The sequence below is a fragment of the Pseudopipra pipra genome, chromosome 5, assembly GCF_036250125.1.
Source record: "Pseudopipra pipra isolate bDixPip1 chromosome 5, bDixPip1.hap1, whole genome shotgun sequence".
NCBI lineage: Eukaryota > Metazoa > Chordata > Aves > Passeriformes > Pipridae > Pseudopipra > Pseudopipra pipra.
Genome location: NC_087553.1, coordinates 8,371,278 through 8,397,623, shown reverse-complemented (window position 1 = coordinate 8,397,623; position 26,346 = coordinate 8,371,278). Strand labels below are relative to the sequence as shown.

At 42.8% G+C, this 26,346-nt stretch overlaps 3 protein-coding genes across 17 annotated transcripts in view; 2 read left to right on the top strand and 1 right to left on the bottom strand.

Annotated features, from left to right (window-relative positions):
- The first annotated feature begins 997 nt into the window (after positions 1-997).
- On the top strand, positions 998-8,449 carry LOC135414075 (aldo-keto reductase family 1 member B1-like). 2 transcript variants are annotated; one of them, XM_064654342.1, is made up of 10 exons: positions 1,000-1,147; positions 1,888-2,055; positions 3,065-3,181; positions 3,881-3,958; positions 4,428-4,550; positions 6,351-6,457; positions 6,653-6,734; positions 6,896-6,979; positions 7,876-7,958; positions 8,293-8,449. In XM_064654342.1, exons 1-10 carry the CDS (start codon positions 1,079-1,081, stop codon positions 8,333-8,335), a joined length of 954 nt encoding a protein of 317 aa, XP_064510412.1. In that variant the 5' UTR covers positions 1,000-1,078; the 3' UTR covers positions 8,336-8,449. The 2 variants fall into 2 exon arrangements, with proteins under 2 accessions (XP_064510410.1, XP_064510412.1); XM_064654340.1 differs by lacking the exon at positions 8,293-8,449 and having other exon boundaries at positions 998-1,147; positions 7,876-8,190.
- A 1,958-nt stretch (positions 8,450-10,407) lies between these two features.
- LOC135414076 (aldo-keto reductase family 1 member B7-like) lies at positions 10,408-20,190 on the top strand. Of its 2 annotated transcripts, XM_064654343.1 has the most exons (10): positions 10,408-10,584; positions 11,333-11,500; positions 12,498-12,614; positions 13,323-13,400; positions 13,871-13,993; positions 16,925-17,031; positions 17,226-17,307; positions 18,308-18,391; positions 19,278-19,360; positions 19,696-20,190. In XM_064654343.1, exons 1-10 carry the CDS (start codon positions 10,516-10,518, stop codon positions 19,736-19,738), a joined length of 954 nt encoding a protein of 317 aa, XP_064510413.1. In that variant the 5' UTR covers positions 10,408-10,515; the 3' UTR covers positions 19,739-20,190. The 2 variants fall into 2 exon arrangements, with proteins under 2 accessions (XP_064510413.1, XP_064510414.1); XM_064654344.1 differs by lacking the exon at positions 12,498-12,614 and having other exon boundaries at positions 10,429-10,584; positions 19,696-19,984.
- Positions 20,191-21,449: 1,259 nt separating this feature from the next.
- CALD1 (caldesmon 1) overlaps positions 21,450-26,346 on the bottom strand; it is a 196,902-nt gene continuing 192,005 nt past the window's right edge. For 9 of the 13 annotated variants that reach the window (XM_064654348.1, XM_064654347.1, XM_064654349.1 and 6 more), the window contains 3 exons: positions 25,438-25,518; positions 25,087-25,120; positions 21,450-23,463 (listed from right to left, as the gene is read on the bottom strand). In XM_064654348.1, the coding sequence (XP_064510418.1) occupies positions 23,432-23,463; positions 25,087-25,120; positions 25,438-25,518 (147 nt within the window). In that variant the 3' untranslated portion in view covers positions 21,450-23,431. Of the gene's footprint in view, positions 23,464-25,086; positions 25,121-25,437; positions 25,519-26,346 lie in introns of those variants that run through there. The other 4 variants (XM_064654350.1, XM_064654353.1, XR_010430562.1 and 1 more) reach the window with 3 other exon arrangements.

Genomic DNA, 26,346 nt, shown 5'->3' with positions numbered 1-26,346 from the left:
GTTGAAATTACATCAGCTTCCTATTGTGAATTGTCTTTTCTTCCAGACAGCTGCCAGCTAAGCAGTCCCTCCAGTCCCCTGGCTCTTGATTTCTGAAGCACTGCATTTGTACAGTCTCCTGCTGCCTTTAAATATCAGCCCTCTGAATGCCTTTTCACCATATGTAAAAAAATCAGGGACTTTATTTGGACTAGCACACTAACTGTAGAAAAGCTGTGGTCACAAATCCCTTTTCCAGCCTCTGACACCCTACTGATGCTGGCTGATGTTTTAATGGAGTCCAGGGAACAGATGCCTTCACATGGGCTGAGGCAATGGTCCTGCAGGGAGCCCACCCCTTTGCAAAGCCAGGGAATACAGAATTTAGCTAAAAGGTAAGACCATGTTCCCTTTTAATGAATTCCTCTTTGAACAGCAGGAGAGTCTAATATTATCTAGGAAAAATATGAAAAATTCAGTCCATTTGTCACCACCTGAAAGTGAGAAAATCCTCCAATGGCCTGGATACCCATTGTCCCATGCAGAAATTCTCCTGACATCTGTCAGGCTCTCACTGCTGTGGAACCACAGAATGATCAGGGTTGGAAATGATTCAAAGATCATTGAGTCCAACTGGTATCCAGCACCACCATGTTCACCACTAACTCCTATCCCCAAGTACCACATCTACATATCTTTTGAACACTTCCAGGGATGATCTGCATATCTTTTGAACACTTCCAGGGATGGTGATTCCACCACCGCTGTGGGCAAAGCAGAACACGTGAAGTGCCACGCCCGTTGCTAAGACATTTGCTCTTAGTTTGTTCATTTTAAAAAAACAAACAGATAAATCAGCATCAGGCTTCTGTAGCCAAACACAACCTCAGATTGACGGTCGTTTTGTGTCTCTCGCACGCGAGGGAAGGCGGGGAGCGGGGACCGGCCCCGGCGGGCGTGGGTCGAGGCGGGGCCGGGGCAGCTCCGCTCCTTATAGCGCCCTGGGGCAGCCTGGGGCACGCACCGACAGAGGGAGAGACAGACAGACAGACAGACAGAGACAGACAGATAGACAGACAGACAGACAGGCGCGGTGAGCATGGCGATTCCCTGCGTGGAGCTGAGTAACAAGATGAAGATGCCCGCTCTGGGACTGGGCACTTGGCAGGTACCGCGGCGGGCGGGAGGAAGGACGGACGGCGGTCCGTCCGGCGCGACTAAGAAGAACAGCGATTAAAAGCAGAACCTCCCGCGGTGGGATAGGGGGGCTCCCGCGGGATACGTGTGCCCTCCTGGGGGCCGTGGGGTCGGTCTCGCCGCCCGCTCGGAGCCCCCGATGGCGGCCGGTTGTGTAACCGGGCGGGCGGGCAGGGCGGGGCGGCGACGGCAGCGAGGGGAGAGGACACGGGGAGAGAAAGGAAAAAAAAAAAAAAAAAAAAAAGAAGGAAGAAAAAATAAATAAAATTAGGGACTAAAGGAGGTGGAAGGAGGCACACAAAAAGAGGGGAAGCAAAAGAAACCGACAAAATAGACTCGGCGGGAGCGGCTCGCAGCCCCCGGGCGGTGTCACAGTCCCAGGGGGGGCCTGGTCACGGAACAGCCGCGTGGGGAAGATTTGGGGAGAGCGAAGTGGCGAAACTTCTGAGAGCAAACAAGGGGAAATGGCAGTGGTTATTGCGCTGCTGGCAATGGCAGAGCCAAAACGGCTTGCAGAAACAAATTCCTTTCTGTACCTATTCTCTGCAAACAATGCTGTTTGCCAGGAATCTCGGTTGGAACTCAGTTCAGTGGAGGTGATGAGGAAACTCCAGGAGCCGCTGGAAAGGGGGACTTTGTGGAGCTGTCCCAGCAGTGAGCAGTGGCTGGAGAACATGGAAGAGCTCATGGTTGGCTTGTGTTTGATTTCAGGCTCCTCCTGGAAAGGTGGAAGAGGTGGTGAAGTTTGCTATCGATTCTGGCTATCGCCACTTTGACTGTGCCTATTTCTATCAGAATGAAAATGAAATAGGGAATGCAGTCAAGCAGAAGATCAAGGAGGGGGTAGTGAAACGGGAAGACCTCTTCATTGTCACTAAGGTACAAGGATGCAAGATTCCTTGGGCCTTTAAATTTCCTTGTAGAGAAACCCTTGCTCTACCTTGCAAAGTAACATAGGGACCTACTCCCTTCTCTGGCATTCATTTCATATTTGTCTTGTTGTGTGTTTATAATTCTTTGCAATTTGTACTCTGCTTTATCAGGAACCATTGACAACTTAGGATAGATAGCGTGGCTGTTCTTGATCTAATAATTTCCTTGCATTGATTATCCTGAAGGTTCATTTGTACACACCTAGAGAAAGATCAGGAAAAAAAGGCAAGTCAGTTGTGTGGATTCATCAGTGCTATGCAAGACATTTGAAAACTGTGTCATGTACAAATCATAAGCCTGAAAGGGAATAGAAGTCAAAGTATGGGAGTTCATTCTGAAGCATTTAATATGTATTTTCTTTGTTCCTTTATCTCATCCACTTGTCTCAGAAATGCTCTTTACCGAAAAGAACACTTCAGCTAAATAATCTTATGACTTGGGGTTTTCACCATCGAAGCCAGAAAAATTTAGGATAACTAAGCTTTTCCATATAAAGCTTTGTTTTTGTTAAAGAACATGGTTTAATTTAATAATACTTGCAAGTTCTTCTATGTAAACAACTTGAAATTTGATTTCAAAAACATTGACCACTGTTCTCGCTTTGGATAGTTAAAAGGGACAGAAGGAATGAGCTGCTCAATACTCAACACTTAGATTGAAAAAAATAATTTTAACACAGCTTTGCTATGTCAGATCCCCTTGCCAGAGTGTTACATTTATTTCTGAAAATCTCTTTTCATAAGGGGGAAAATCTCTTTTCATAAGGACTCCACCCTCATGACTGCTGGCTTGGTGATGTGTTTGTCCTACCTTCTGAGTAAAATGCTGGCATCCTCGTCTTCAGCCTGGACTGGGGAGGGAGTTGTCCTCCCAAACCACCAAGGGAGAAGCTTCTGTCCCATGGTCTGGACTGTGGAGCTGTAAAGTCACAGTCAGGCTTGGTTTCTTCCCACAGTTGTGGAACACCTTTCATGAGAAGTCCTTGGTTAAAGTGGCTTGCAAGAAGAGCCTTTCTGCACTGCAACTGGACTACCTTGACCTCTACCTGATGCACTACCCTATGGGATTCAAGGTAGTCCTGCCCTACATCCCTTTTCTCCTTACCTGCCTAGAAACCTGATGCATTCTTCATTATGCAACTGGGATATGCCATGGTTTGTTTGGCTCTGCCCTAAATCTGGTGGTAGCAAGTATTTGGTCACTAAGTAGTGCTATGTTTTAGCACATGGCTTTTCACACTTGCTAGAACAGGAGAGTCATAGGTATGAGAACTGCTAATGTGCCTGCTGGGTCTTCAGGGAAACTGTAATCAACATGGGATGGTGCAGTTTGGGACTGTGGCCCTCTGCCGGGCTTGGAACAGCACGAACATCTCAAGTTTTGGAGATGTTGGCTTGCTCTGGAGGAATCAACAGTGAAAAATGAAGCACAGCACAGAAAGAATGTGCTCCTTTCCCCCCCCCCCCAGTCTACATCTGTGTAAAATAAATAAGAAAAAATAGGAAAGAGGTAGTGGGGGGATGTCTGTTCCTTTCTCTCTTGATCTGCCTAATTGCTACTAATCCCCACACTCCTTGCATGCAGGGGCTGATTTGGAAAAAGATGGCCCTCATCCCAAAGAGACTACTAACGAATATGCATTATTTTTAGTTATGTAATATGTTTAAATAATCTGATAACTTGCTGCCTGTAGATGGAGTCCAAAGTGCTAGTTCCCAGTAGGAAATTCAACTCTAACAAAGTCTATGTATTTTCTCCTTTGAAATAACAGGCTGGTGAAGAGCTGCATCCTCTGGATGACAATGGTATGAGTATCCCCAGTGATACAGATTTTCTTGACACATGGGAGGTAAGTTAATATTTGCTCTTGAGAGCAGGTATCAACACTAAAGCTGGAGCAGAGATTTGTGTGCACAATGAAATTAAGGGATATGTTTGGGTATGGAGGATTGTCACAAAAAATTGTATTTTGACCTGTTAAAAGCTGCTACCTCTGGATTTGGAGAGCAAGAGGGAGATGTCTTTATTTAGGCTAAAGAGAAGAAGCTATCAGCACTGTAGGTGCTGTCACTAAAATAATAATTGAATATGCACAATGGTAGAACCAACTTATAGGTGAATTCAGGTGTGACTTTTAATTTACCGTGTGTTTTATACAGAAAGGAATTTTTATTATTATTTATTCAGATACTGTTATCTAATCTAATGTGAGTTGTTTGTTTGTTTGTCGCTAGCTTGAGGGAAATAAAATAATGTGATTTGTTTTGCCAGTAATATCACCTCCTCATGCACACTCATTGGTTGTCCTTACTCATTAGGCCATGGAAGAACTGGTGGACTGTGGTCTGGTGAAAGCCATTGGTGTCTCCAACTTTAACCATGAGCAGATTGAAAGACTTTTGAACAAGCCAGGACTGAAATACAAGCCTGTAGTGGTGCAGGTGAGATTTTTATTTCCTCTTGTCAGCTAACCTTGGAGTATAGAATCATAGAATAATTAAGATTGGTAGGTACCTTAAGGATCATGTAATTTTAAAGGACAGGGAACTTTCCACTTAGCAGCATTCCCAAATATGTTATTGTAATATGCATTTCGTATATGTAAAATATATCTTTATATCTATCTAACATAGAATTCCTATAATATATATTTATTATAAAAATTCCTATAAAATATATATTTTGAGTATTCCTAAATATATTCATGCTACACTTCAGCTCTAAAACTGGCTTCTGCCACACCATTTAAATAGTTTTGATGCCATGGAAAGATCACACAAAGCATAGGTGTCCCTGGTTGCCTGAAAGATCCCTATGACATGCAAGGCTTGGCTACAGTGTCAGTCTTGATGGTTTTTAGCTGACAGGGATCTCAACAGAAAAATTTTTGTATACTTGTATGTATACAAGTGGAGATTTTAGAGCAATATCTCACAAACAGTGTGGGTTACGCATATCACAGTTATATGAAACAGATGAGAATCTTTCAATTTTAGACAGTGGAAAACAGTGAAAATACCCATTACCTTGTATGGGAGCCTGCAATTTCCTGCTACATGTCCTCTTTCACACTCCCAAGTATCTCTGGGACTTGCGTGTCACAGCCCAAGTTGCCACAGGTCCATTTTTTCCACCCCAGGGATAACCAGTATACAATTACATACAAATGCTCACTACATACCTCAGGAATGTAATCACAGGACAGCAGCAGCATAGGAACCTCCTGACTCTCTTCCATATGCAACTTCTCTGCGCTCAGCTGAGGGTGCTGAATGCCCATCTCTGCCAGCTGGGGAATATCCAGGGAAATCCCCACACCAGATCCTGTGTTGCACAGTGCTGTGATGCTGGCCTTGGGTCTAGTGTTTGCACTGGCAAAGCTGAGTACCAGGGGGATTTAGGGCTTGGAAAGATTTTACTGAGAGTTATAAAGGTCTGGTGGGTGAACCCAACTACCTCCCACCTCTTTCCCTCCCCCGTCTGCCCCCATTAAAAGCTGCACCTACTTCAGCAGCTTAAAGAACTTCAGACTTTGCCTCCAGTTTGCTTCTGCATGGCCCGTGCCACAAATTGCCATTACAGTAGTTGCCTAATCTAGCTCAGGTCTAAATAAACTACTGTACATGTGTTTCGTGTCACCATGCCTGGTAACTAAGCTACAGCATTTAGAAACAGCTGGGTATGTGCACAATGCCATGTAAAACAGCATAGGCACAGCCCTGTGGTCATACCATGGCTTGTGGCAAGTTGAGCAGCATCCCTGTGTAGCTCCTGTTCTTTTCAGTTGAAGGACATCTTTCCCAAATGGCTGGTTGCAACAGGAACTTGCTTTTCTAGGTTAGCTCAGATCATCTCCCCAGGCTTCTACAGGAGTCAGGGTAGACTGCTTGAGGCAAGGAGACATTGGGTGACTCTGAGCAGAAAATAAATTTCAGGTATTCTGAGCTGGCCCTCTGAAGATGCAATAACTGCTGTGCAGTAGTCCAGAAAGAGTCATTTCCCAGATTCCTGACACAGAGAGCACTTTCACTCTTCTATATTATTTTTCACTGTCAGTGTGTAATGTGTAGCATGAGAAAGCTCTATTTTCTGTGCTAGGCTTCTAGATATTGCTGTGACATTGATAACTTATTTTCATAAGATAAATTTGAATCATGATACTGAAAGTCGAGTCTTCGCATTTTCTCTGAGCCAAGAGGAATTAAAATGCCTCTTTACCAACCATGTTTCTGTGCTTGCAGATCGAATGCCATCCATACCTAACCCAGGAAAAGTTGATCAAGTACTGTAAATCCAAAGGGTTTGCTGTGACTGCCTACAGCCCCCTTGGTTCTCCCAACCGCCCATGGTAAGAAAGCATTGCAGTCTTCCTGTACACAAAACAGTGCAGTTGTAGCTTGAATCTTTGAGGCAAATTATGTGAATAATGCAGGTAAAATGAGAAAAGTGCTGTTGATTTGTTTGCAGATTCTGTCACACAGTGTAAAGCTTCCTGCAGGGAAACTATAATCTTTCTACCACCAATATTCCTATTTCTGAATAGGGCTAAGCCAGGGGAGCCTACGCTGCTGGAGGACCCCAAGATTAAAGAGATTGCAGCTAGACATCATAAAAGCCCTGCCCAGGCAAGTGGGGTTGTCAGGGCAAAATATTCCTCTTCTTCAGATGTTTTCAGGCTGATAACCAGCCTTAGCAGATGGGCCTTCTTTAGAGATACAGTATAATGGGGCTATGGAATAGACTTCTTGGTACCCCTGTGTTCATGCTCCTTCTTGTTCTTCCCCAGGTTCTGATCCGCTTTCTTATCCAAAGAGACCTCATTGTCATTCCCAAGTCTGACAAACCACAGCGTGTTCAGGAAAACATGAAGGTGAAGTTTCCATTGGGACTGCTGCTACATTTTTTCATGCAGGATACACTCCCACACCCATAGCTCCCCTGTGCTTCCAAGCAGCACCTAAGAGGCATTGGAAGGGGAGTGCAGAGGTGGGAAGACTGAGGCTTCATCAGCTACCTAACCATCTGTGCTTTTTCTCTGGGAAAAAGCATTTTATTCCTGCCAGGAGAGCAGTGGGTTCCAACAGAGTTGTCTGACTTCTGCTGTCCTGGAAAGGGAATCCCAGTTTTGGACTTGACCTGTGAGAAACGCTTAGCAAGTCCTGCTTTAAGGTGTAAAGAAACAAGTGGTGAACACCAGACCTGTTACAGTTTATGTCTCACTTTGAAGCTGTGATTCCTCTTGGCAGAGAAGTTCAGCTGGACATTGGCTTATAAGACCTGGCATCTTAAATGATACCTCTGTTACTTTTAATCCCTGCTGCTAGGTTTGGAGCTATTTCTCCTATGAACCACCAGCAAGAATTGCTAGATGATTGATTAGCTTGAGACAGCTCTTGGCAATTGGTACCCAGTAGTCTTCTGTTGTAGCAGAAAATTTACCTCTGGGTCCCGGATTTGTGAGACATCAAGTAATCCATCCTGAGCACCTGAAGTCTTCTCTTGGTGCATTACAACACAAACTGCAGTGGTGTTGGCATTCAACCACCCAGAACTCTAAGATATTCCTATAAAGAGCATCTCAGAGAGAGAAGGACTATGTTGATGACTTCATGGGTAAATTTTTATCTGGCTGAGGAATAAGAGTATTTCTTAACTATGCTTAATATGATCCTATCTCAAGTTATAAAAGCATGAAGCATGCACAGTAGCTAACTACTCATGAACCTAAGTAAAAAGAGCTTTTTTTTTTTTTTCTTTCCCTGTTAGGTGTTTGACTTTGAACTGTCCAAAAAGGAGATGGATGTCTTGCTCAGCTATAACAGGAACTGGAGGGCAGTTCCAGTGATTCAGTATGTTATTATTCTCATGATCTATTGGGCCTATTTCTGTCTATATTTTCATCCTCCATGTCTTGAAAACATACATGACCAAAATCATGGAGAGTTTGTACTTTAAACCCTGGAGCCCAGGTAATGAGACATGTCCTGGAACTGACACCAGGAGGGAGATTCATTTGGAGTGCTCCTTTCAGCATATTGTGCTTTCTCACAAACCTGTGTTCAGTTTAATGACATCTGCAAAACTGAAGTATATTGGAAGTGGGGGGGTGAGGAGACTGCAATAGGGAAATGCTGCCAAGCTACTTTCTGTGGTACTTAAATGACGAGGTCTTTCTCTTTTCAGAGCTGTCAATCACAAGGACTACCCATTTAAAGCAGAATATTAGATGCAAGTGGTTTCTGCAAGACCTCCATTTAAGTACTTCCAGGTTAGAAGATGCACTCTGTAGCTTGATCTTGATTTCTTCTTCTGTACTTGACAATAATTATGAACAGTTCCTTTTCCTCCTTTTCTAGGAGGAGATCACCAGCTGATGTAAGAATGCATCAATAGGGCTGGGTTTTTTAGCAATGGTTATCAGAAAGCTTGTTTTGACTATTAGTAGAAAGAGAATGTATTTTGTTTCCTTTTTTCCTTGTCTTCCTCAGTTAGAGACATGTCTAACAAAAAATCTGGTTACTTACCTGATTTTTTTATACTTCTGGTGTGGTCAGTCATACTTGCTCGAGTCACTGTCAAGGAATGCTCTAAGCACTTTGCTTTTTATATAGTTGTGATTTTTATACAATATATCTTTAATACTTTAAAATTTTATATGAATAAAGTTTATTAACAACAAAAGTTGATCAGTGTAGTGCTTAAATTGTTTCATACAGCTGGTTAGGCATGTTTCTCTAAAGCCTGGGGTTTTACAAACTTTAACAGAGACAGAATTAAATTTCTATAATTCCTGTACAAAGACAGTACATACAGACCACTTTGTGGCTTAAGCATCAAACAGGATTGTGCTGTAGTTAGGACCTACAGAATCAAGTTGCACCTCTTGCCTCCTGTACCCCTCCTCTGAATACCCAGAAATTGAACTCTCGTGTGATTAGTGATGACAGTTGAAGGCAGCATCACATCCAGTGATAACATACATTAAAATCCACCCAGCTGAACATAAGGGCTACCTCCAAAATCCCACTGACTTTCACCAGGAATCTCAAAGAGAAAATTAGATTTTGGCAACTCTGCTGGCAGTATCCAGAACAATATATTGAGACACAGGCTGGCTTTACCTAAGGAAAACACAGAAAAAGTTCTTAAAGAACACTAAAGGAAACCCTGAGGCAGACTCACAATTAATTGCTTTAAAATAGTTTTATGTAGATATTGCTGGGCCAAAGCCAAGTCGTTTTGTGGCATTCTGCATGCTGATAAGAGAAACTCTGGCTAGAATGCAGAGTCAGCTGCAGGAAAGTAAACAACAGTTTCGTTTTGTCTGAAAAATCATCACTTAAAAATGGCATTGAAATACCCAGAAAATCTTTACAGCATTGCTGAGTCAGCCCCCAGGACTTGTCTTTGCTGAATTCTGCCAGGAGGTGGTGCCTTCTGCTGGGAACAAAACACGGCCACGCCATTTGACAGCGTTTCCTAAAAATAAACCCGATTGCCCAGAGCGCGCTTCCACGCTCTCAGAAAAGGCAGGATCCAGGAGCAAAAGAAACCACCACCGGCAAGGGAAAGTGTCACTTCAGCAAAGCGTGGGGTTACTTGTAGCAACATAATCGGGCACAGTGAGGCAGGAGAAGAGGCACACTTTCAGGCACACAGGCTCTTGTCAGGTTAAATTAGGCAGCACCCAATTCTTTCTCCCCCGGTAGCTCAGGAAGCTGTGCTTGCTGCAGCCTTCCCATTGCTTCCGATGGAGCTGGGGGCCTCTTTTGGATGACCATGAGCTGGTTAGAGCAGGTACCTGCTGTACTGCTGTTGGAGCAAAAAATGAAGGCACATAGGAAGATGACGGATCCTGCAGCTGCCCAGCCTGAGTCCCTGTGATCACCCACGTGTCCAAGCACATCCCACCAAAGCAGACAGAAGAAATATGACGACTCTCACACGGAAAATTGATTTCAAAGCAGGGAAGCAGATGGCTGTACCACTGGGTCAGAACATACTTAGCTGAGCACACTGCCTCCCAGATGATGCACAGCTCCTGTCCTGTACTGATAGGGATGACAATTAAGATTATTTCCTCCCCTTCCCCTCCTCCCCCAAAAGAATATGTGTGTTAAAGCTGCCGATTTTGCGATTTGTCTGTCTCCTGAAGGATAGTACATCAGGAGGGACATCCTTCAGGGTTCTTTGCACCAGCTTATCTTACACGGGCTTCTGTAGGCAAACACAACCTCAGACTGACGGTCATCTTGTGTCTCTCGCACACGGGGGAAGGCGGGGAGCGGGGGCCGGCCCCGGCGGGCGTGGGTCGAGGCGGGGCCGGGGCAGCTCCGCTCCTTATAGCGCCCTGGGTCAGCCTGGGGCACGCACCGACACAGGGAGGGTCAGCGAGGCGCGGTGAGCATGGCGATTCCCTGCGTGGAGCTGAGCAACAAGATGAAGATGCCCGCTCTGGGACTGGGCACTTGGCAGGTACCGCGGAGGGCGGGAGGAAGGACGGACGGCGGGTCCGGAGGGCGCCGCGAAGATGAGAAATAAATAAAAAAAGAAGAACGGCGATTAAAAGCAGAACCTCCCGCGGTGCGGCGGGGCTGTTCGGCAGGATACGTGTGCCCTCCTGGGGGCCGTGGGGTCGGTCTCGCCGCCCGCTCGGAGCGCCCGATGGCGGCCGGTTGTGTAACCGGGCGGGCGGCCAGGGCGGGGGGAGAGGCCGCGGGGAGAGAAAGGCAGAGAAAAGGAGGCCGAAATAAAGAAATAAATAAAAATGAGGGGCTAAAGGAGGTGGAAGGAGGCACACAGAAAGAGGGGAAGCAAAAGAAGCCGAGAAAATAGACTCGGCGGGAGCGGCTCGCAGCCCCCGGGCGGTGTCACAGTCCCAGGGGGGGCCTGGTCACGGAACAGCCGCGTGGGGAAGATTTGGGGAGAGCGAAGTGGCGAAACTTCTTGGGCAACACTGAGAGCAAATAAGGGGAAATGACAGTGGTTATTGCGCTGCTGGCAATGGCAGAGCCAAAACGGCTTGCAGAAACAAATTCCTTTCTGTACCTGTTCCCGGCACAAAATGCTGTTTGCCAGGAATCTCGGTTGGAACTCAGTTCAATGGAGGTGATGAGGAAACTCCAGGAGCTGCTGGAAAGGGGGACTTTGTGGAGCTGTCCCAGCAGTGAGCAGTGGCTGGAGAACATGGAAGAGCTCATGGTTGGCTTGTGTTTGATTTCAGGCTCCTCCAGAAAAGGTGGAAGAGGTGGTGAAGTTTGCTATCGATTCTGGCTATCGCCACTTTGACTGTGCCTATTTCTATCAGAATGAAAATGAAATAGGGAATGCGGTCAAGCAGAAGATCAAGGAGGGGGTAGTGAAACGGGAAGACCTCTTCATTGTCACTAAGGTAAAAGGATGCAAGATTCCTTGGGCATTTAAATTTCCTTGCAGAGAACCCCTTACTCTACCTTGTAAAGTAACATAGGGACCTACTCCCTTCTCTGGCATTCATTTCATATTTGTCTTGTTGTGTGTTTATAATTCTTTGCAATTTGTACTCAGCTTTATCAGGAACCATTGACAACTTAGGATAGATAGCGTGGCTGTTCTTGATCTAATAATTTCCTTGCATTGATTATCCTGAAGGTTCATTTGTACACACCTAGAGAAAGATCAGGAAAAAAAGGCAAGGCAGTTGTGTGGATTCATCAGTGCTATGCAAGACATTTGAAAACTGTGTCATGTACAAATCATAAGCCTGAAAGGGAATAGAAGTCAAAGTATGGGAGTTCATTCTGAAGCATTTAATATGTATTTTCTTTGTTCCTTTATCTCATCCACTTGTCTCAGAAACGATCCTTACCAAAAAGAACACTTCAGCTAAATAATCTTCTGACTTGGGGTTTTCACCATTGAAGCCAGAAAAATTTAGGATAACTGAGCTTTTCCATGTTAAGCTTTGTTTTTGTAAAAGAACACGGTTTAATCTAATAATACTTGCAAGTTCTTCTATGTAAACAACTTGAATTTTGGTTTCAAAAAAATTGACCAGTGTTTTCACTGTGGATAGTTAAAAGGGGCAGAAGGAATGAGCTGCTCAATACTCAAAACTTAGACTGAAAAAATAATTTTAACACAGCTTTGCTGTGTCAGATACCCTTGCCAGAGTGTCACATTTATTTCTGAAAATCTCTTTTCATAAGTGGGAATACTGACTCTACCCTCATGACTGCTGGCTTGGTGATGTGTTTGTCCTACCTTCCGAGTAAAATGCTGGCATCCTCGTCTTCAGCCTGCACTGGGGAGGGAGTTGTCCTCCCAGACCACCAAGAGAGAAGCTTCTGTCCCATGGTCTGGACTGTGGGAGCTGTAAAGTCACAGTCAGGCTTGGTTTCTTCCTACAGTTGTGGAACACGTTTCATGAGAAGTCCTTGGTTAAAGTAGCATTCCAGAAGAGCCTTGCTGCACTGCAACTGGACTACCTTGACCTCTACCTGATACACTTCCCTATGGGATTCAAGGTAGTCCTGCCCTACATCCCTTTTCTCCTTACCTGCCTAGAAACCTGGTGCATTCTTCATTATGCAACTGGGATATGCCATGGTTTGTTTGGCTCTGCCCTGAATCTGGTGGTATCAAGGATTTGGTCACTAAGTAGTGCTATGTTTTAGCACATGGCTTTTCACACTTGCTAGAACAGGAGAGTCATAGGTATGAGAACTGCTAATGTGCCTGCTGGGTCTTCAGGGAAGCTGTAATCAACTTGGGATGGTGCAGTTTGGGACTGTGGCCCTCTGCCAGGCTTGGAACAGCACGAACATCTCAAGTTTTGGAGATGTTGGCTTGCTCTGGAGGAATCAGCAGTGAAAAATGAAGCACAGCACAGAAAGAATGTGCTCCTTTCCCCCCCCCCCCCCCCATTCTACATCTGTGTAAAATAAATCAAAAATGTAGGAAATAGGTAGTGGGGGGTGTCTGTTCCTTTTTTTCTAGATCTGCCTAAGCTGCATAATTGCTACTAATCCCCACACTCCTTGCATGCAGGGGCTGATTTGGAAAAAGATGGCCCTCATCCAAATAAGACTACTAATGAATGTGCATTATTTTAGTTATGCAATATGTTTAAATAACCTGCTAACTTGCTGCCTGCAGATGCAGTCCAAAGTGCTAGTTCCCAGTAGGAAGTTGAACTCTTAAAGTCCTGTGTATTTTCTGCCTTGAAATAACAGGCTGGTGAAGAGCTGCATCCTAAGGATGACAAGGGTATGAGTATCCCCAGTGATACAGATTTTCTTGACACATGGGAGGTAAGTTAATATTTGCTCTTGAGAGCAGGTATCAACACTAAAGCTGGTGCAAAGATTTGTGTGCACAATGAAATTAAGGGATATGTTTGGGTATGGAGGATTTTCCCACAAAACTGTATTTTGACCTGTTAATGCCTGCTACCTCTGGATTTGGGGAGCAAGAAGGAGGCATCTTTATTAAGGCTAAAGAGAAGGAAGATATCAGCACTGTAAGTGCTGTCACTAAAATAATAATTGAATATGCACAATGGTAGAACCACCTTATAGGTGAATCCAGGTATGACTGTAAATTTACCATGTGTTTTATACAGATAGGAATTTGTATTATTTTTAATTGAGCTACTGTTATCTAATCTAATGTGAGTTGTTTGTTTGTTTGTCGCTAGCTTGAGGGAAATAAAATAATGTGGTTTGGTTTGCCAGTAATATCACCTCCTCATGCACACTCATTGCTTGTCCTCACTCATTAGGCCATGGAAGAACTGGTGGACTGTGGTCTGGTGAAAGCCATTGGTATCTCCAACTTTAACCATGAGCAGATTGAAAGACTTTTGAACAAACCAGGACTGAAACACAAGCCCGTAATGAACCAGGTGAGATTTTTTATTTCCTCTTGTCAGCTAACCTTGGCGTATAGAATCATAGAATAATTAGGATTGGTAGGTACCTTAAGGATCATGCAGTTTCAACCCTCCTGTCAAGGACAGGGAACTTTCGACTTAGCAGTATTCCTAAATAGGTTTAGAGTGTACGTGTGTGTGTTTGTAGATAGATAGATATAGGAATTTAGGAATACTCTAAATATATAATATATAAATATAATATGCATTTCATATATGTAAAATCATGTATCATGGCTAGGCTTCATGAACGAAGACTTGGGAAGGACTGTACCCACACTTGCTACAAGCAAGTAGCTGGTGGCTAAAAAGACAAATGGGAGATAGACAAATCTGGTTGCAAAAGGCACAGCAGAAAGACTTCTTCGGTGGTATCGGCAAGACACGGTTCTTTCTACGTTGTGTTTTCTCCTCGAGAGTGATCCTTCGTGCGTTCTCAAAGGAAGCAGCAGCATTATGGATTGTGTGTCTCCAGATCTCCTGATTGGAGGCCAGAGTAGACCAGTTATGTTGATCAATATGGCCAAGGCTGAGATGTTGTTTCAGTGAGTCCTTGTATCTCCTCTTCGGGGCTCCTCTCTTGCGGCAGCCGGTGGCAAGTTCACCATAGAGCAAGATCTTAGGGAGGCGGTGATTGGTCCTTCATCCTGGAGACGTGCCCTGCCCAACGCAGCTGTGTTCTCAGCAACATGGCCTCAATACTTGTGATTGCTGCCTCCTCTAGAACAGATGTATTGGTCACATAATCTGACCAGTGGATGTTTAGGATTGTACGGAGACAGCGTTGATAGAAGCGTTCTAAGAGACGCAGGTGGTGGCGGTAGATGACCCATGATTCGGAACCATATAAAAGAGTAGACAGCACTATGGCTCTGTAAACACTGATCTTTGTACTTTTCTTCAGGTGTTTATTTCATCAAACTCTTTTGTGGAGGTTTTCCAAAAGCACTATATGCCTTTGCTAACCTGTTGTCTATCTCTCTGTCAATCTTACCATCCAAGGAGATGAGGCTGCCTGGGTAATTAAACTGTTGGACTGATTTGAGCTCTGATTCGCCAATGGTGATATGGGGATGATGGAAGACTTCCTGAGGTGTAGGTTGATGGAGAACTTCTGTGTTCTTTAGGCTGACTTCCAGCCCAAAGAGCTCAGCAGCCTCAGCAAAGCAGGATGTTAAACGCTGCAGAGCTGCTTCTGTGTGGGCAATGAGGGCATCATCGTCAGCATAAAGCAGCTCCTGGACAAGATGGATTAAGGTCTTAGTCGCCTTAGCTTGAATAGGTTTCCATTGGTATGATATCAGATGTAGATACCATTTTCTTCATCAAGGTCTGCCATGGTCTTTTGGAGCATCATGCTGAAAAAGATTGTGAATAGAGTTGTTGCAAGAATGTAACCTTGTTTCACACCACTGGTTATTAGAAAGGGCTCAGAAAGTGCATCACCATATCTGACTTGGCCGTGCTGATCCTCACGAAGTGAGATGATCATTTTAAGGAACTTGGGAGGACATCCTAAACGTTCCAAAATCTGCCACAGACCGTTTCTGCTCACAGTATCGAAAGCCTTGGTGAGATCAACAAAGGTTACATACAGTCCTTTGTTCTGTTCCCTACACTTCTCTTGCAGTTGTCTGAGGACAAATACCATGTCTGTGGTGCTCCTGTTGGCTCTGAAACCACATTGGCTTTCAGGTAGAATTCCTTCTGCTGTAGCGGGTATTAGTCTGTTCAAAAGTACTCTTGCCAGGATTTTACGAGCAATGGAGAGCAGAGTAATACCACGGTAATTTGAACAGTCTGATTTAATTCCTTTCTTCTTACACAAGGTGATGATGACTGCATCTTGAAGGTCTGATGGTAGTTCGCCCAGTTCCCAGCAGCGCACCACGAACTCGTGAAATTTAGCAAGGAGTGCTTGGCCCCCATGTTTCCAGACTTCAAGTGGAATTCCATCAACCCCAGCTGCCTTGACAGTTTTCACCTGCTGAATGGCCTTAAGAGTTTCTCCCATAGTAGGGCCAATATCCAGTTCATTCTTCACCGGTTGTTGTGTAATGTACTGAATTGCTGAGTCTTGAACTACACAGCTAGTACTGAAAAGAGTCTGAAAGTGTTCAGACCATTGATTCAGAATGGAGATCTTATCTGTGAGAAGCATTTGACCATCTGCACTGAGTAGAGGGCTTTGGACCTGGCATGCTGTTTTCATAGGTCCGTATGCTGTTTTCAAAGTCTCATAGAATCCTCTGTAATCACCCATCTCTGGTCATGTCACCATGCCTGGTAACTAAGCTATAGCATTTAGAAACAGCTGGGTATGTGCACAATGCCATGTAAAACAGCATAGGCACAGCCCTGTGGTCATACCATGGCTTGTAGCAAGTTGAGCAGCATCCCTGTGCAGCTCCTGTTCTTTTCAGTTAAAGGACATCTTTCCCAAATGGCTGGTTGGAACAGGAACTTGCTTTTCTAGGTTAGCTCAGATCATCCCCCCAGGCTTCTACAGGAGTCAGGGTAGACTGCTTGAGGCAAGGAGACATTGGGTGACTCTGAGCAGAAAATAAATTTCAGGTATTCTGAGCTGGCCCTCTGAAGATGCAATAACTGCTGTGCAGTAGTCCAGAAAGAGTGATTTCCCAGATTCCTGACACAGAGAGCACTTTCACTCTTCTATATTATTTTTCACTATCAGTGTGTAATGTGTAGCATGAGAAAGCTCTATTTTCTGTGCTAGGCTTCTAGATATTGCTGTGACATTAATAATTCATCATAAGATAAATTTGAATCATGATACTGAAAGTCGAGTCTTCACATTTTCTCTGAGCCAAGAGGAAGTAAAATATTAGGATTTGCATCCCAGTGCAGTTTGCCTCTTGATCAACCATCTTTCTGTGCTTGCAGATCGAATGCCATCCATACCTAACCCAGGAAAAGTTGATCAAGTACTGTAAATCCAAAGGGATTGCTGTGACTGCCTACAGCCCCCTTGGTTCTCCCAACCGCCCATGGTAAGAAAGCATTGCAGTCTTCCTGTACACAAAACAGTGCAGTTGTAGCTTGAATCTTTGAGGCAAATTATGTGAATAATGCAGGTAAAATGAGAAAAGTGCTGTTGATTTGTTGCAGATTATATCACACAATGTAAGGCTTCCTGCAGGGAAACTATGATCTTTCTACCACCAATATTCCTATTTTTGAACAGGGCTAAGCCAGGGGAGCCTGTGCTGCTGGAGGATCCCAAGATTAAAGAGATTGCAGTTAGACATCATAAAAGCCCTGCCCAGGTAAGTGAGTTTGTCAGGGCAAAATATTGCTCCCCCTCAGATGTTTTCAGGCTGATAACCAGCCTCAGCAGATGGGCCTTCTTTAGAGATACAGTATAACAGGGCTGGACTGCATTTGGCTCTTCATTCTGCCCAAGTTCTTCACAGCAATCATGTAAATGATCAGTTATTTTCTAAGAGGCCTTGAGTATCAAGTTTTGGGGTAGACTGATCAGCAGTGGTACATGCTTGGGTGTTTATCTTCCTAAACCTTTTATTCCTTTCTTCAGCTAAGTTAGCTAAGTTATTCTGGAGAGAAGTCCTGTAATTTGCAGACTTATTGAATTGCACCCTGTCTGCTCATGTTCACATAGAATTATTGAAAGGTACTTGATTATTTAAGAATAAATTTTTTCTCTGTTAGTTGCCACTCACACAATTGGGTGTAGAAACTGCATTTTGAAAAAACACACGTTCACAAGCAGTCAGTGGCAATCATATTTTAAAGACAGGCAGAGCAGGACAAAAGATTGTATGCAACAGTTCTCTTTTTGGTATGGGGATGGACGGCATACACACTTTTAAATTCTAGAAATATGCTTTTTCTTTTATGGACTTCAAAAAGCTTAACATAGGTGAGGTAATTACCTGTGAGTCCAAAATAATCTGCAGTATCATTATGCTCCCTTGGGTTGAGCATCCATGTAATGCAAGGCAGAAGCATCATAATTTTTCTCCCCCTGCTACTACCCTTAATGAAACCAAAACAAATGCTGGAAAAAACAAGATGGAGAAACAACGTAGGCCAGAAGCAATTAGAGTTTGCCAGTAGACTGGTAAATATGTGTGCAAATTTTGGCATATCAAATTCCTGTGTGAAAATTGGTAGTCTTCCAAAGAGTGAATGTGCTTGTAGAAAAACAAATTGTTTTGTGCATTTAAACAAAAGTAAGAACACAAAACGCACTTGAACAGACTTCTTGGTACCCCTGTGTTCATGCTCCTCCTTGTTCTTCCCCAGGTTCTGATCCGCTTTCTTATCCAGAGAGACCTCATTGTCATTCCCAAGTCTGACAAACCACAGCGTGTTCAGGAAAACATGAAGGTGAAGTGTCCATTGGGACTGCTGCTACCTTTTTTCATGCAGGACAGACATTCACACCCATAGCTCCCCTGTGCTTCCAAGCAGCACCTAAGAGGCATTGGAAGGGGAGTGCAGAGGTGGGAAGACTGAGGCTTCATCAGCTACCTAACCATCTGTGCTTTTTCTCTGGGAAAAAGCATTTTATCCCTGCCAGGAGAGCAGTGGGTTCCAACAGAGTTGTCTGAGTTCTGCTGTCCTGGAAAGGGAATCCCAGTTTTGGACTTGACCTGTGGGAAACACTTAGCAAGTCCTGCTTTAAGGTGTAAAGAAACAAGTGGTGAACACCAGACCTGTTACAGTTTATGTCTCACTTTGAGGCTGTGATTCCTCTTGGCAGAGAAGTTCAGCTGGACATTGGCTTATAAGACCTGGCATCTTAAATGATACCTCTGTTACTTTTAATCCCTGCTGCTAGATTTGGAGCTATTTCCCCTATGAACCACCAGCAAGAATTGCTAGATGATTGATTAGCTTGAGACAGCTCTTGGCAATTGGTACCCAGTAGTCTTCTGTTGTAGCAGAAAATTTACCTCTGGGTCCTTGAGACATCAAGTAATCCATCCTGAGCACCTGAAGTCTTCTCTTGGTGCATTACAACACAAAGTGCAGTGGTGTTGGCATTCAACCACCCAGAACTCTAAGATATTCCTATAAAGAGCATCTCAGAGAGAGAAGGACTATGTTGATTACTTCATGGGTAAATTTTTCTTTGGCTGAGGAATAAGAGTATTTCTTCACTATGCTTAATATGATCCTATCTCAAGTCATAAAAGCATGAAACATGCACAGTAGCTAACTACTCATGAACTTAAGTGAAAAGAGCCTTTTTTTTTTCTTTCCCTGGTAGGTGTTTGACTTTGAACTGTCCAAAAAGGAGATGGATGTCATCCTCAGCTTTAACAGGAACTGGAGGGCAGTTCCAGTGCTCCCGTATGTTATTATTCTTACGATCCATTGGGCCTGTTTCTGTCTGTATTTTCATCCCCCATGATCTTGAAAACATACATGACCAAAATCATGGAGAGTTTGTACTTTAAACCCTGGAGCCCAGCTAATGAGACATGTCCTGGAACTGACACCAGGAGGGAGATTCATTTGGAGTGCTCCTTTCAGCATATTGTGCTTTCTCACAAACCTGTGTTCAGTTTAATGACATCTGCAAAACTGAAGTATATTGGAAGTGGGGGGGTGAGGAGACTGCAATAGGGAAATGCTGCCAAGCTACTTTCTGTGGTACTTAAATGACGAGGTCTTTCTCTTTTCAGAGCTGTCAATCACAAGGACTACCCATTTAAAGCAGAATATTAGATGCAAGTGGTTTCTGCAAGACCTCCATTTAAGTATTTCCAGATCAGAAGATGCACTCTGTAGCTTGATCTTGATTTCTTTTTCTGTACTTGACAATAACTATGAACAGTTCCTTTTCCTCCTTTTCTAGGAGGAGATCACCAGCTGATGTAAGAATGCATCAATAGGGCTGGGTTTTTTTTAACAATGGTTATCAGAAAGCTTGTTTTGACTATTAGTAGAAAGAGAATGTATTTTGTTTCCTTTTTTCCTTGTCTTTCTCAATTAGAGATGTGTCTAACAAAAAATCTGGTTACTTACCTGATTTTTTTATACTTCTGGTGTGGTCAGTCATACTTGCTCGAGTCACTGTCAAGGAATGCTCTAAGCACTTTGCTTTTTATGTAGTTGTATATAGAATGTATCTTTAAAACTTTAAAATTTTATATGAATAAAGTTTATTAACAACATAAGTTGATCAGTGTAGTGCTTAAATTGTTTCCTACAGCTGGTTAGGCATGTTTCTCTAAAGCCTGGGGTTTTACAAATTTTAATACAGATAGAACTAAATTTCTATAATTCCTGTGCAAAGACAGTACATACAGACCACTTTGTGGCTTAAGCGTCAAACAGGATTGTGCTGTAGTTAGGACCTACAGAACCAAGTTGCACCTCTTGCCTCCTGTACCCCTCCTCTGAATACCCAGAAATTGAACTCTCGTGTGATTAGTGATGACAGTTGAAGGCAGCATCACATCCAATGATAACATACATTAAAATCCACCCAGCTGAACATAAGGGCTACCTCCAAAATCCCACTGACTTTCACCAGGAATCTCAAAGAGAAAATTAGATTTTGGCAACTCTGCTGGCAGTATCCAGAACAATATATTGAGACACAGGCTGGCTTTACCTAAGGAAAACACAGAAAAAGTTCTTAAAAGGAAACTCTGAGGCAGACTCACAATTAATTGCTTTAAAATAGTTTTATGTAGATATTGCTGGCCAAAGCCAAGTCGTTTTGTGACATTCTGCATGCTGATAAGAGAAACTCTGGCTAGAATGCAGAGTCAGCTGCAGGAAAACAAACGACAATTTCATTTTGTTTGAAAAATCATCACTTAAAAATGTCATTGAAATACCCCAAAAATCTTTACAGCATTGCTGAGTCAGCCCCCAGGACTTGTCTTTGCTGAATTCTGCCAGGAGGTGGTGCCTTCTGCTGGGAACAAAACACGGCCACGCCATTTGACAGCGTTTCCTAAAAATAAACCGGATTGCCCAGAGCGCGCTTCCACGCTCTCAGAAGGCAGGAACCAGGAGCGAGAGAAACCCCCACCGGCAAGGGAAAGTGTCATATTCAGCAAAGCGTGGGGTTACTTGTAGCGACATAATCGGGCAGAGTGAGGCAGGAGAAGAGGCACACTTTCAGGCATACAGGCTCTTGTCAGGTTAAATTAGGCAGCATCCAATTCTTTCTCCCCCAGTAGCTCAGGAAGCTGTGCTTGCTGCAGCCTTCCCATTGCTTCCGATGGAGCTGGGAGCAGCCTGGGGGGCCTCTTTTGGATGACCATGAGCTGGTTAGAGCAGGTACCTGCTGTACCCCTGTTAGAGCCAAAACAAAGGGACACAGGAACGTGATGGATCCTGCAGCTGCCCAGCCTGAGTCCCTGTGATCAGCCACGTGTCCAAGCACATCCCACCAAAGCAGACAGAAGAAATATGACGACTTTCACGGGGAATATTTATTTCAAAGCACAAAAGCAGACGGCTGTACCAGTGGGTCAGAACATACTTAGCTGAGCACACTGCCTCCCAGATGATGCACAGCTCCTGTCCTGTACTGATAGGAATGTCAATTAAGATTATTTCTTCCTCTTCCCCTCCCCCCGCCAAACAGTATGTATGTTAAAGCTGCCAATTTTGCGATTTGTCTGTCTCCTGAAGGATAGTACATCAGGAGGGACATCCTTCAGGGTTCTTTTTCACCAGCTTATCTTACACAGACTCAGCACCAATTCCTATCCCAGTTGCAACCGGTCCATTCCTACCCATTAACAAACAGGGGGGTGCTGATGGAAATATTCCATTTATTGTGGATACAGTTGCAGAATACATTGTATGAACAAATCATTTTTATTGCAGCTATCAGATGTATTTGAAAGATTCAGAGGAGCATTTACAAATCCCCAAAACAAAACATGATTACTCCCAGACAATGTCAGGCCCAGTTTCACCCCCTACAAATAATTAGGTGCATCTCTATATGTAAACAAGATGTTTCAGCCAAGCAGGGCAGCTCATCTTTGGCTTGAAATACAACAATATACTTCTTTAGGAAGAAGTCAGAGGCTGTAAGAGATGGAAGTGGTGAAAAGGGAGATCCTGGGGGTTCCAATGCACAACAAAGCTGTTAACAGCGTGCTCAGGGGCTACTTGAGCTGCTCAGTTTATGCTACCCATACGCTGTAGGATGTAAATGCTAAACTGTATGGCATGTAAATTCAAACCCAGCTGACGTCCTATAGCCATGTGTGAACTATATACAAATGAAAACATCTGTCAAGAGGATATTCAAAAGAGAGAGGTAAAAAGAAGCGCTATAAAGATAGAGGTTTACTTCATTTTTGGTGGACTTGGTAGACAGCACTGATGGATGGCAAGATGTAGTGTACAGTGATTTGAAACAAACTCCAACTCTGTTTAGATTTTTTTTCTTTTTAATTATGGTAGTTTTATATAAATTAAACTACAACGTTTTATACAAGTGACCTACTTTTGACCCTCTATACCCTTTCCTTTTCCTCTTTTAAAAACTATACTTTCTTTTTAATTACCCGTTACTGGGCAACTGACATTTAAAATTTTTTAATACTTATCTCACCATACCTCTAATAGCAATTATGAAATCTTCCTATAGAAAAGTGTGTAATTTTGTCTTTATTTTTTTAAGCTGTGATATTGGCTAATTATGTATGTTTATGACTAAATATAACACTCTAGCACATCTTAAAAGCATTCTACCATTAGTAGTGCCTTTAGGCTAAACTTTGTAAAGCTACGTGTGTATATATTCTAAATTGCATTCAATTCCTAGTCACTAACAACAAAAAGAAATATCAGTACCGCTGTCAGCTATCATAATCATCCAAATTTAGGTATTAACTTAAACTAGAATGGAAAAATTGATACTTAAAAAAAGTATAAAACAAAAAAATAAAACACATTATTGATGCAGTATTTCTCATGACATGGGCAGCTTACAGAAAATATTACATTGTCAACTAAAGATATTTCTTCCATGCCTTAGTCTAAAGTGCAGAAAGAAAGACTTCTGTATTACAAAAGGAACCATTGTTTTTACAGGTTTACTGCACACCCTTTCTTAAGCAACTTTACTTCATGTGCATTTTGAGTTGACCTCTTCTGGCAGTTGAAATCACTGTTCAGATCCATGGTTATGACTATCAGTAGGAGAGTCTATATATTTCACAGCATGGGTTTCTTTAGGAATAAAGGCTCTTGTGCAAAGGCAGTACAATTAGGATGAATCTCTAGACTGATTGTTAAATACAGTGCTAATATACATGGTTTTAAGTGGGATAATGCAAAAAGACATCTTAGTAAATAAACATAAATATAAAAAGAACAATTTAGCACTTTTTCCTTTTTTCTTTCACTCAGACTGATTGGTCCAGCATCTTCAGTGGCCTTCTATGGTTCTTTCTCCAATTGTCTCAAACCTGCTGAGAAAAAGAAAGATTAAAGATGCCTTGAAACAACCCAAATACATCTCTAAAACAGAAAAGGCACAGCTCTAGATTACCAACATGTAAGAAGGCAGGACACAAGCTGGGTGCTGCTGTGCTCATCTCCTGGGATTGCTCAGAGTGGTCTCCAAGAGGCAAGGAGGATTTCACCTCGCTTGCCTCCAGCAGCCTGAGGAAGCAGGGAGCACTCAGGAACACCCCCACAGAAATGCAGGGGTGCTCCTGAACCCATTGCTCTCCCCAGCCATGTGTGGGTGGGCTGGGAACACCTTCCAGAGAAGCAGAGCTGCACTAACACTGAGTGAGCCTGAAAACCCCTCTCCTAACAGTTTGGTTTAAAAAAGGAGAAGAGGAGGGAAAGAATTCTGCTTTGCACGACTCTAAACCAATAAGAAAAGTTCACAGGCATACCACACCTCTGGCTTCACATACAAATGTGAAGAAAATTGTGTGCACATATTAAAGTGGAGAAAACGAAAAGGTTTTCTATATTCAACCATTTCATTCTTAGAGAAGAGTTGAGGGATGTTGCAAGGCATCTTTAAAGCTATTGAACTGTTCAGTGGATTTCCATTCTTCCCCACTGGTCCTCAGGCACATACATGGTTTAGTTGGTTTGATTTGGAATGTTTTATGTTAAAATAGAAATTAAAAACCTAAGAGGGGGATTTTGCTGGTGGTTTCAAAATTACAGTATTAAGACTATTTTTGCCTTCAGAAGACACCAACGCGCAGCTCCAGCCAAAGCATTCCTGCTGCTGAAGGTGGTTGAACTCCATTCCAGTCTGGGGATGCAGGAGAATATGAGACTCACGATCAGCCAGAAGAACAATTTCTAAAAACCAAGGCTATTGAATTTTCCTCAGGCTTCACCATTACCCAGTGGCTGTGCTTAAAATCAAATGCGGGGCTGAGGACTGAATTTCAGTACTCAGGCTGGTTTCGGAATACTGAAATTTTCCTTTTCTGCTCAAATGATGTTGCTGCAACAGCTTTGTCTTTTGAGCTCCCCCTCTCTGCTTAGAAAAGGCACATCCATTCCCACTGCAGCTTTCAGAAGAGCCTTTCCCAGATGCTTTGCATTTGCTGTAATTTGTCAAATGGCCATCCCATTCCTCAGCCCACACACCTTTTAATGATACTCCCCAGCTACATCAAACATGCTATAAATCTCTCTTGAACAAGCCTTTGGACATATGGTTGGTGCACTGCTAGTACTCAGTCCTCCTGGAAAGATGACCTAGGTTTATCTCTCAAGCATTCATGTTTTGATAATGTTGCAATGGAGCTTTTGAAAGGCAAAGGCAAATAGGACTTTAATGGCATCAGCATTAATAGCTGTAGAATTTTAACACTGGTACACCTGTGAGAAAATTTGGCACCATTTCTCTGTTGTAATATGTGTTACAATATACATTTTATATTATCATATGTATAATGTTATTAAACTGTATTAAACTGTATGTGTACAATATTGTTAAATATGTGAATAGTATGTATAATATTATACATATAATATATTAATATTATATTATATATGTAATAACGTGTATTACAATATAAAAATGGGTGCAATGTGTGCATTATGGTATTACTTACCATTGGCCTCTGATTTTTTCCCCATAGCTGATACCTGTTTGAAAAAGTAATAACCCATGATTAAAATTCAAGAGAGGAGAACATTGTTATTTATAACAGGAGAAAAACTGAACTCCGTGCAAAAGACAGATTCCACACATAACACAGCTCTGCCAAATGGGTGTTTAAAAGTTACACACTGCTTTCTGCACCTCGTGGTATTTTCTTCTATAGATAAAGAGGCAGGTTAGTAACAGAGGACATGCAGAGGCCTCATTCCAACTGACTGACTGTATGAAAGTTAGTGACACCTTCCCCCTAGAAAGCCTTCAACAGAGATATTATGCTCTTAACAGTGCACAGAAGTGTTACCTTAGAAGAAGAAGGTGGCTTCTCAACCGACTGCTTCTCCCAGAGGTTGCGTTTGCCGGACACGTCTCCTGGTTTCAAATCCTGTCAAATGTCAAAGAACGGGAAACGACATTAGTTCATATTTCTTTTAATTTGTTAAAGAAAACGTTAGAATGCAACTTCCTCCAAAGGAGAGTTCAGGGACATCCACCAGTGGTAAGTATTACATTGTCTACCAATCATAAAGCAATTCAGAATGATACATCACATACACACATATACATATATAGGACTCTACACATATACGTGCTATAAGAGAAGAAACAATCCCTCTAAATCTATTTTGTATAGCACAGACTGGTCATTGCTGCACTCCCTTGCTTGAACATAGTAAATTAAGGGTTACTGCACAAAAGACAATTCCAATTTTTGCGGGAAAAAAAACCCCCACATTTTTTCAGGGTTAGTATTTTTCTTAGGGAGGAATTCAAAAGCAGCTTGTTTCAGTTATTTTAGATCAAAATAAAAATATTTCATAAAAAAAATCTGTGAAAAAAATAGAGTAGGACTTTTAATGCAACAGAAAAGCAGATTCTACTCTGCATTCTTAAATATAAGTTTCAAGATTTATCACTCTAGTCCTTCATATCCATTTGAATTTCCATTGCATCATTTGTAATCTTAGGATGTACCAATCACTAGCCTGACAAAAAAAACCCAAACCACAAAAATCAAAAACAAACAAAAAAAACGAACAAAACCAAAGGATAAGAGAAAGTCATTAAAGAATAATAATATTCTTTGAAAATGTTATGGAGACTTTAAGCAAAACTCCATAAAAATGTTAAGCATCTTCTTGGAGAAAAGGAGGGCTACAAATCGAAATGATATATGCTAGGCTAGTGCCAATGCACCTGCTTAAGGACAGAT

Coding starts and splice junctions, on each gene's coding strand:
- LOC135414075 (XM_064654340.1), top strand. CDS start 1,079: ATGGCGATTCCCTGCGTGGAGCTGAGTAACAAGATGAAGATGCCCGCT. Junction 2,056..3,064: donor ACCTCTTCATTGTCACTAAG/GTACAAGGATGC, acceptor TTCTTCCCACAG/TTGTGGAACACCTTTCATGA. Junction 6,458..6,652: donor GGTTCTCCCAACCGCCCATG/GTAAGAAAGCAT, acceptor ATTTCTGAATAG/GGCTAAGCCAGGGGAGCCTA.
- LOC135414076 (XM_064654343.1), top strand. CDS start 10,516: ATGGCGATTCCCTGCGTGGAGCTGAGCAACAAGATGAAGATGCCCGCT. Junction 17,308..18,307: donor ATCATAAAAGCCCTGCCCAG/GTAAGTGAGTTT, acceptor GTTCTTCCCCAG/GTTCTGATCCGCTTTCTTAT. Junction 18,392..19,277: donor GTGTTCAGGAAAACATGAAG/GTGAAGTGTCCA, acceptor TTTCCCTGGTAG/GTGTTTGACTTTGAACTGTC.